Source organism: Polypterus senegalus, chromosome 6 (assembly GCF_016835505.1).
Source record: "Polypterus senegalus isolate Bchr_013 chromosome 6, ASM1683550v1, whole genome shotgun sequence".
Taxonomy (NCBI): domain Eukaryota; kingdom Metazoa; phylum Chordata; class Cladistia; order Polypteriformes; family Polypteridae; genus Polypterus; species Polypterus senegalus.
The window spans coordinates 85389285-85399822 of NC_053159.1; the positions used below are offsets into that span (position 1 = coordinate 85389285).

At 38.4% G+C, this 10538-nt stretch overlaps 1 protein-coding gene across 1 annotated transcript; it reads left to right on the forward strand.

Moving 5' to 3' along the window:
- Positions 1–8841: 8841 nt before the first annotated feature.
- LOC120531229 (epidermal differentiation-specific protein-like) lies at positions 8842–10115 on the forward strand. Its single transcript, XM_039756454.1, has one exon. The coding sequence runs from the start codon at positions 8928–8930 to the stop codon at positions 9942–9944; it is 1017 nt and encodes a 338-aa protein (XP_039612388.1). The 5' UTR covers positions 8842–8927; the 3' UTR covers positions 9945–10115.
- Positions 10116–10538: the final 423 nt, after the last annotated feature.

Here is a 10538-nt window from a genome sequence, read left to right on the forward strand (position 1 = left end):
TGTTACAGGCAGCATAATGTTCTCCATGGCTTCTCCAGACCCTTTCACTTCTGTCACGTGCTCAGGGTGAACCTGCTCTCATCTGTAAAAAGCACAGGGCACCAGTGGTGCATCTGCCGATTCTGGTATTCTATGGCGAATGCCAATCGAGCTGCATGCTGCTGGGCAGTGAGCTCAGGGCCCATTAGAGGACATGGGGCCCTTGGGTCACCCTCATGAAGTCTTTCTGGTTGTTTGGTCAGAGACATTCACACCAGTGGCCTGCTGGAGGTCATTTTGTAGGGCTCTGGCAGTGCTCATCCTGTTCCTCCTTGCCCAAAGGAGCAGATACTGGTCCTGCTGATGGGTTATGGACCTTCTATGGCCCTCTCCAGCTCTCCTAGAGTAACTGCTTGTCTCCTAGAATCTCCTCCATGCCCTTGAGACTGTGCAGGGAGACACAGCAAACCTTCTGGCAATGACACGTATTGATGTGCCATCCTGGAGAAGATGGACTACCTGTGCAACCTCTGTAGGGTCTTAGGTATCACCTCATGCTACCAGTAGTGACACTGACTGTAGCCAAATGCAAAACTAGTGAAGAAACAGTCGGAAAAGATGAGGAGGGAAAAATGTCAGTGGCCTCCACCTGTTAAACCATTCCTGTTTTGGGGGTCATCTCATTGTTGCCCCTCTAGTGCATCTGTTGTTAATTTCATTAACACCACAGCGGCTGATACTGATTAAGAACCCCCCCTGCTACTTAACTGACCAGATTAATATCCCATAATTTTCATTGACTTTATGCTATACTCTAATTAGAAAGTGTTCCTTTAATTCTTTTGAGCAGTATATATATAGTCACGACAATTCTCTATATTCTACTAATGATTAGGTGTTTGAAACATTTGTCACTTTTTGACAGTCTTACATTTAGTCAAATATTTCCTTATTCCTATCTGTCTCTGCATTTATTCTCTCTCAGGCTATTTCCAATCCCTCACTAAACAAGCAAAACAGAAAAGGCCTGCGGTCTGTTTTAAGTCTGTGAGATGATTCTGGCTGTAATTTTTGTACAATAATGTTATAATAATAATATTAGAAAATAATAATAATAATGTATTTTATTTATAGGGCACTTTACATTAGCAGCAAATCTCAAAGTGCAACATAAAAAGATTAAACAAAGGCTAGGCAAGATAAAAAAAAGAGATAAAACAACAATAATAATATAGCATATATAGAATAACATATAGATTTACCAAATGTTTGTCCATTTTAAATAAGTATATACTACTCCAAATATCACATGATCCTTCAAAAAGCTGTCTTTCTTACCTGCACCCTTTATAGTAAACCTACTTTACCATTTTTGAGTTTATGCTTACTTACTTAACACATATAATATTGTATACACATATAACTAATGTGTTCCTCCCCATATCAAAAATCACTTCTGGCATCTTTTTTAACAAAGATAGTAATTGTAAATTATATTTTAAAAGAACTTCCTCTTGGCTGCTAGTACAATTCAGATATTGTATTTTTGGCTAATGATACAGTATATCTCCAGGAGGCAAAACTATCAAATTGACTCATAGTAGTGTTGTGAAATCCCATCTTAAAAAACTCAAAAAATAGTCATAAATTCTCATAAACCAGGCTTGCATTGGAGTACACAAGGTAGACCTCATCAGCACTAAGCAAGCCTGACTGCAGGAATGTGAGCAGGAGGTTATGTGGCCTGCACATGCCAAAAGGAGTAAGAGTCAACCAACTCAAAAAGAGAAAGGGGAAACCATGAAAAATCCTGGCTGAAGTGAATAAAAACATTGTTCTTTAATAATTTAAAAGTTTACTAACAAAAATTATTTAAAAACAAAAGAAGAGTAAAGTTCAAAAAGTACAAAATATGCCCAAAACTCAAGAATCAAAAACCAGACATAACAGCAAATTAAAAAAATCAGACAATCAAAACAATAGCACCTATTAAAACTATCCATCCATTTTTCAACCCGCTGAATCCGAACACAGGGTCACGGGGGTCTGCTGGAGCCAATCCCAGCCAAAACAGGGCACAAAGCAGGAACCAATTCTGGGCAGGGTGCCAACCCACTGCAGGACACACCCACACACCAAGCACACATTAGTGCCAATTTAGAATCGCCAATCCACCTAACTGGCATGTCTTTGGACTGTGGGAGGAAACTGGAGCGCCCGGACACGCAGACACGGGGAGAACATGCAAACTCCACGCAGGCAGGACCCGGGAAGCAAACCCAGATCTCCTAACTGCGAGGCAGTAGCGCTACCACTGCGCCGTCCTATTAAAACTAGGTTATCCAAAAATAAGCCTAACAACAAGAGAAACAAAACTAATGCCTCAGCAATTGAGCAAAAATCTCTCAAGCCTTATAAAGGCTAAGGGCAGAACCACAACTGCAGCATCAGGGGGCCCAGCCCTGTTAGATTCAACATAATAAACATGAACAATAGCTAACAGATTTAACACAAAATACAAGATAATTAAAAATAATACAATACAAATCATATTAAATAACATAAAACAATAGAAAATAAACAAATAGAAAGAATAAAAAAATAAAGCCAGAAAGGAAACCTGGGCCAAAGTGTAAATAAGCTGTGAATTTTTCCTGTAAAGGTTTTTTTTTTTAATAAATAAGGATAACACAGAATCCAAATATTTTACAAACTGTTTTAGTGTGTAAGTCATAATGTTTAAGGCTGCTTGCTGAAATGGATTATTGTCCATTCTTCCATTATCTAAGTAGAATTCCCTCCTAAAACCTCAGTGGTGTGTATTTCATGAATATTGTTAGTTGTAAGTTTGGCTTGCTTAAATGCAATTGTGGGTGTGTTTGTAAGCTGGCCTTGTGATGTGCTTTCACCCTGTCCAAGGCTGTTTCCTGCTTCACTTCCAAAGTTATTGGGATAGGAATTAGGCCCACGCAAACCCTAACTGGAGTATGCATATTTGGAAATCTATGTGTTTTATTAATTGTACACAGGTAAACTACAGATTTTGAAGGTGAGCCTCTTTACCCACATACTAACAGATTGCACATTACACAATTTCAATTGGAATGGTTTTTGCATCATACACTCCCACCATGCCTTAGGATCAGTGATAGCTTTAAAAGCAGCTACATGATCTCAGGTATATCTTTCAAGCACAGGAATTTTAAGATAATTTAATCTTACTGAGGATTAGTAATAGCCTCCTGCATTGATATAGAAGAAATCTTAAACTAGCAGTATACTAGACTGAGGAACAAATGTGTATGCATATGGTGCAGACTAGTGTTAATCAGTAAAATACCCCAAGGCATTTTTTTGCAGCAAATATGCTGTTCACCAGTGATGTTATTTGCTTAATCTGTTGTTTAACCAGCATGCATGATTTTTTCCCAGCACCCCATGATGCTGTTTGAGGCCAGCACGACATCTCAGAGCTGTACCAGCCATGCATAGAACTTTCACGCATGCGTACTTTAAGTTGTCACACATGTGCGAATGGGAGGAAGCTAATGGGCCTGAATAGTGATAGTTCCACATCAGACCAGGGGGTGGCAAAGTGCACTGACTTTTTTTCTCAATCCTCTGCAGACCATTCACGGAGAATCTCACGGTGCCCATGATGACGCCACTTCTGGTACCCACAATGACGTCACTTCAAGTCCTGCCGCCTGTGAAGATATCACTTCCAGTTCCAACCTTTAAAGCCGCCATCTTTACTCTTATGAGTCAGTTCCGTTTTGGACTCTGAGCTGAAAACAACTCAACAAATTTATTTATTTGAAACCAGGGCATAATATATGGGTGGCTGTCCCAAATCTTTGATGTCTCCTGTTCATTCTTGTGACAAAGTATATTCTGCCTCACATTTTATGTCACAGCCCAATCTGCTTGTGCAGCCTGTCCAGCTGGATTTGCACCTCTCATGTCTACAAAAAAGAAAAAAGAAACTGCCATATTTTTATTTGAGGAGTACACTAGCTGACCATAATGAGAATATCATGGAAAAACTTGAATTATGCATGTTATGTCCCTTGCTATGTAGCACACATTGGGTAGTGACAGGCACAGCCTTCCCTCAAGTATGTAACATTATGCCCATATGCACTGTTACACATACATTATCTGCTGATACTCCGAAGATCAAACAGGGAGGTGCCAGTACGGAGTAGATCATTCTGATCTCTGGGCCCTTGCAGCCGGAGCCCCAGCCCACTTGCTAGTCACAAGCCGGGTCTACATAACAGAAGGGGGCCCAGGCAGGATGTATGCGCAGTTAGTCATGTGGCATAGCACTGAGTCGTAACAAACCTTTAAGAACTTCACCCCACCTCCAAGAGGCAGAAAACACATTAGACCCTGCAAAATAATAACAATAATGTGACAAGGTGGGCACAGAGTTAACTAATCATTCTGCCCAGAGCAGGCTCCATTCAAATGAATGAAAGAGCAAAAGGAACAATGGAGTAAAAAATACATTTATTTATTCTAGCTGTTTATACCCCCAATCATGACGATTGCAATGGGAAATCTTACAACAAGCAATGGTGCAAGAACAAAAAAAGCCCACACCAAATTATACACTAGAGAGCATATTACATATAAGTGATATAAAAAATAAACTATATATATGTATATATATGTGTGTGTGTGTGTGTGTATGTGTGTGTGAAAAATAAAAGAACAAACCAAACAACCAGTTTCCCTAAGCACAATCTTACATTGAGTTCACATACAAGGTTGAAATATAATATCACTGTCAGTAGAAATAAATAAGAAAAAAAACTTTAAAAAACTAAGACAAACAATAGTATAAAAGCAAAAAAAAATACAGCAACAGTAAAACAGCAGCTGACAAACTAAAAGAAAACAGCAAACAAATAATTAGCATGAAGAAGAAAAATAAAAGAACCTTTTGTAAAACATCTTACCAAACGACCAGGCAACAGACTCTATCTCACCTCTGCCACCTGCTGGTCTTATACTAGTCCTTAATGAAAGTTAGGTGAAGCAAATTGCTAACAATACATCCCACCTGTTACGGTAATAATAACAATAACAAAAGACTATCTGTACCTATCACAGATGGACCGTACCAATTTGTTATAGTGTTTACAACAACAAATATATTAGTCTGACAGATTACAAAAAGATAGTAATTGTTCATATTTCTATAAATTAGTGATTAACAAAATGATGTTCAAGAAATTAGAAATTTGTTCCATTAACACATACATTTTCATCTGCTTTTCAACCATTTTCTCAATGCGAAAAGCAAACAATGGAAAATTTTATTCTGGTGCAGTGTGTGAAAAGGGGGACGTGGCGAGAAGACACCTACCTGCAAACACTTTGCTGGCATTTCTCCACTGCTAATACCTATTGGTCTAAGAAAATACTTACTTGAATGTACTTTGCAGGCATTTCCCTACAGCTGCAATCCATTGGTTTGGGTGCATTGCTGCTGGAAAATCTCCAGAATGGATCTTTGCTTGGATGGGATTATGAAGTTAAAGAACGTGAGTGCCAATGGTATAGATCACACGTGAATTCTGTGAGGCAGTGGAGTGGAGTAAATGGAGTAAATGTGAAAGATTGGAGTGGCACTGAAGGAAGGAGACAACAGTTTTGGCTGCAGAAAATCCTTTAGTTAGTGATATTCCTTGCTTTCTAACCTAAAAACTTTTAAAAGACTAAATCTGGTCGTTTTTGTGTTTTGCAATTGCAAAATCACATAAGCATTAGTCTTAAGTGCAATTTCTTGAAACTGTATAAAAAAGTGAACGTGTCTTTTGTTTTCATCACTACTAGAAAATAACTCTGTTCAATCTTAATGAACAGAGTAATAAAGGATTTAGGCTTGGGGTCCCATGGTAATGATCAATGTTTCCACATGATGGTTTGAAGAACATTATGTTGTGCATAGAACAAGACCCTCAGATTCCTCTGTCCTGGCAAAGCATAACTTTGAATGCTAAAAAGTGAGACTTGTTGCTGCAATGATATAGTTTTCTATCAGACTTTCTCAGTAAGATCACCTGTCCAATGTCCTTTGGTTTCATACCTTCAAAATGTCAGTTAAAGAGGTGGGCACAAAAGAGTTTAACATAGACATTCTGTTATATCTCTAATTAGAAAGACAGAAAGAAACAACATATATTAAGAAAGAAACAACATACAGTATGTGATTAGTAAGTGACAATACAAAGTAAGTAATGGAAAATCAGTTTATCTGGACTTCCACAAAACCTCTAGAACACCTGTTGCCGAAAGCAACCTGCTGGGCCAAGGAAGAAAGTTATCACAATCCACATTTTACAGACGCTGGCAGAAGGTGTCATTTACACCACAAATAGAAAACCTGAATTATAAATTGGGAAAAAGTATAAATATGAAATTGATCACTTCCTGAACAAAGTGTTATAAGTACATAAGGTGATGGTAAAGTGAACATGTGGAAAAAGGAATGAATGGCATACAAGAAAAAGTTCCTATTTAGAACAATCTGGACGAGATCAAGCCATTCAGCCCAACAAAGCTCACCAGTCTTATCCACTCGATTCTTCTTCGAGTTTTGAAAGTCCCTAAAATCCTACTGTCTACCTCACTACTTGGTAGCTCATTCCAAGTGTGTATGGTACTCTGTGTGAAGAAAATATTCCTAATATTTGTGTGAAATTTGCCCTTAACAAGTTTCCAACTGTCTCCCCATGTTCTTGCTGAACTCATTTTAAAAGTAAAAGTCTTTATCCAATGTGTTATTTCCCATCATAATTTTAAACACTGCAATGATGTTTCCTCTTAATTTCCTTTTGCTTAAATGCTGGAAATAGGTTTTGTATTGTTGGCACACTCTTAATGTATTATTACAGATAATAATTGAAGCAGCAGCAGAAAAACGTCTTGTCTACTGTAGATGCCACATGGGCTGGACGGACATCCCAGCCAGAAGAGGGGATGGTTCCTTAACTGGACAGGAGGCTCCTAACAAACAGATAGGCATTCCAGCTGGGGAGAAGAAAGGGATCAGACCCAAAAGGAAGAACCAAAAGTGATGGATGGACAGTCCACTGAAAAAAACAAGATGTCACCAAGGTTTTTTTACTTCCCCAAAATGCTAGATGGCAGTGGCCCTGGATATCAGTGCCCAGTGGGAAGCCAGCAGGGCATGCCCGGAGATGTAATTCGGTAGAGCAGCCCTGCTGGGGTCACTGGGTGCTGCAAAAGGGTGCTGCAGGGAGACAAGTTCCCTGTTATAATGGACTCTGGGGTTCATAATAAAAGGGACCACACTCCCTTTTCCAGGCGAGTTGGAGCCGGGAGGATGTAAAGCAACACTTGGTTGGAGGAGGGCAGTGTGGTAGTTGTGGTGAGAGAAAGTTATTGTGGAGAGAGAAAACATGTTTCTTTGTGTTTTTTGAAACTTTGTGGAAGAAGTGGTTTAATAAACCTTCCATTATTTGATGCCAGAACTCACTATGTGTGTTCGTGTTTGGGGGTTTGGGACTCACTGATGGTTCCATCACACTACCCACATGCAAAAAAAGAGTATCCAGATTTAATAAATCACTCTTCTTCATGTAGTTACATAATAAATCAAAATACACTGCCAACATTTTCCAGCAGATGATTTTAATTTTAGTTTAAGGTAGAGAAGCTAGAAACCAGAGAAAACAAACAACAACAGAAAATAGTTATTTGGTAAAATATCTCAAAAATAGCATGTGGAAATTCTACTAATGCCAGTTTATCATCGTCTTGATGCTTGATGCTGTTACTGCTTGCAAAGAAGTTTATCCCATTGCTAAAGTACTCCTACATAAGGAGATGAAAAAACAACATTGTATTAAAAAAGCATAAACACAGAAATACCCAAAAATGAAAGGAGTCCTCATTTTTCTCTCGTCTCAAATCCAAATTTTCTCAGAACATAGGAAAATGAATCATTGTTCCAGAACTTATGAAGGGCACTGTAGAGACCATAAAGAATGTATTTAGAGGCCTTATGTGGTAACAAAATGTAATGCACAGCAAAAGTGCTTCACAGGTGAGCTGCAGCCCACGTAATAATAGGCAGAGAAGAAAAAATCAGGATGCAGACTGGACTGCTGGGTGACCTGCCCCTTGAACAGATGACACAGTATAACGTGTAATAAAGTTAGGAAGAAATATGCAAGAAAAGCATTATCCTAAACATTAATCAGTTTTAGTAAGATTTCATATGACTTGCTTCTTATTACTTAAATATGCAGTGGAGGTGATATCTGATCAAATTAACATACACAGTATAGCATAGTATACAGTGTCACGATTGACACATATACAAATGAAACATCTCTATAAACATACAACATAAGGACAACAACAATCGTCATTTCGCAGCAGACCAGAAATAATCATGTCAATACTTTTTAAACAATACTTGTAAGATCAAGATAGCAAGTTCATGCATGTACAGCTTGTCAATATGAACTACAGTATTATAAAATCTGGTTGTCCTAGTATGAACTGACCTTTAGATCAAAGGGACGGAATGATGTCTTTGTAACGGTTATTCTTTTTACATGTACTGAATAAAAAAGCTAAGACCTATCATTAAAAAATAATAATGAACACTGTAGAACTTAATACATAATCAGGAAAAAGTACTTTTATAGAGTCAAAGCAAAAAAAATCCAAAATAGAAAACACTTCTAAAACCAGGAAAAATGTTGCACTGCATATATTAAAATCAAACTCTAAAATTACTGGGTGTGTTACACATTCCCGAGGGGAAAAGATTCTTATCTAGAGGGAGTGTCTTTTTACTTTGGTCTATATAACCAGTGGTTCACAGATGTCAGAGCACACCTGGCAGCATTAGCTATCCAGACAGCGCCGACTTCAATAAAAGGAAAACAGAAATTGTCATCATGAACAAAATCATCGTCTATGAACACGGCGATTTCAGAGGACTCAGCAAAGAGTTCACCAGAGATGTTCCTAATCTGGTCAGCGAAAACTTCAACGACTGCATTTCATCCGTGAAGGTAATTGGCATGCCTTGGGTAGCTTATGAGCATAGTGACTACCAAGGTCGTCAGATACTATATGAGGAAGGCCAGTATCCCAGTGTTGCTATGAACGATACTTTTTCTTCATTGAAAATCATCACGGATAGCCTCGATGATCCTTTCATCTCCCTTTACGAAGATATTAATTATGGAGGAAGAAAGAAAGACATCACTACTGAAACGAACCTCTGCTTTGCTGACTTCAATGACAAAGCTTCTTCCCATATTGTGCAGAGAGGCGCCTGGGTCCTGTATGAGGACATAAACCGTGGAGGTCGTCAGATTATCGCTCGTGCTGGGGAAAGAGTGCCAAACTACGGTAGTTTCGGCTTCAATGATCGGCTCTCCTCTCTTCGTCCGCTGCAGTACGGCTCTCCTACAGTGAAAGCCAAGATTCAGTGGGAGAAAATGATCAAGGAATCAGAGAGGAATGTGAAGATTGATGAGCTGGTTGGAACAAACAACTCAGACAGTGAGCAGTCATTTTCATCAACCGCCACTAAAGAATATGAAACCTTCACCAGTGAGAGCATCACCTTCAGCAACTCCACCACGATTACAGTAGGAACTAGTTTCTCCCTTAATATCGTGCCCGGTGTAGGAATAGAGAGCAGCATGTCAGTTTCTAACACCTTCAATGTGGAAAAAGGAAAAACCGAGTCTAAAACTACAAGGGAGAAGACCGAACTCAACCTACCTGTGAAAATCCCACCACACACAAAACTGACTGTTAATGTCATGAGAAAAGAAATGTCTGTGAGGGTGCCGGTAGAGTTTACTGTCACTCGAGGTAATAACACTAAAATAGAGTACGGGGAGTACCGGTGCAGCTCAGGGAGCTCAGTGCATGCTGAATATTCATCTGTACGTATATAGTGAAATGGAGAAAGTAACTAAGAGATGAAATAAGGAGAACAGAATATTATGCATGTATTAAATCCATAAAGCTCTATTAAAATGTCAATGTAATGAGCACTCTTTCTATGTGACTCCTGTTAATGAGAAAACTTAAAACATATACAGAATAAAATCTGAAGTTAAGGTTTTTATTATTGTGGTGTGTGTTCATTTGAGCTTATATCCACAGCAACTTGGCAATTCATTCTGAAAAATGTTTCAATAAACTATTGCACATGAAAAGTGATATTGTAAATATGCCAACATGCCAACCATGTCTTACAACTGAGTGGGGGACGATTTGACACAGTCGTAAAATACAATTCTTTGCATTTTTTCACCATAAATGGAATGTGTTTGTGATAGTAAATCAAGGCATTTTCCGATATGTTCTAACAATTTTCAAAAACAAAGTACAGTATTATGCAAGTGTATGCTAAGCGACTAACAAAGTCATTCATTCATAAAAATGATAAATAGTTCAAAGAAGTTTCTTATTTCTTGAAGCTCTTCCAATATTTGAACTATTTAGTTGTATATTTTGTGATCATACTACAGTATATTCACATAATG

What these genes read in the sequence shown, in the direction of transcription:
- LOC120531229 (XM_039756454.1), top strand. Translation starts at nt 8,928, where the DNA reads ATGAACAAAATCATCGTCTATGAACACGGCGATTTCAGAGGACTCAGC.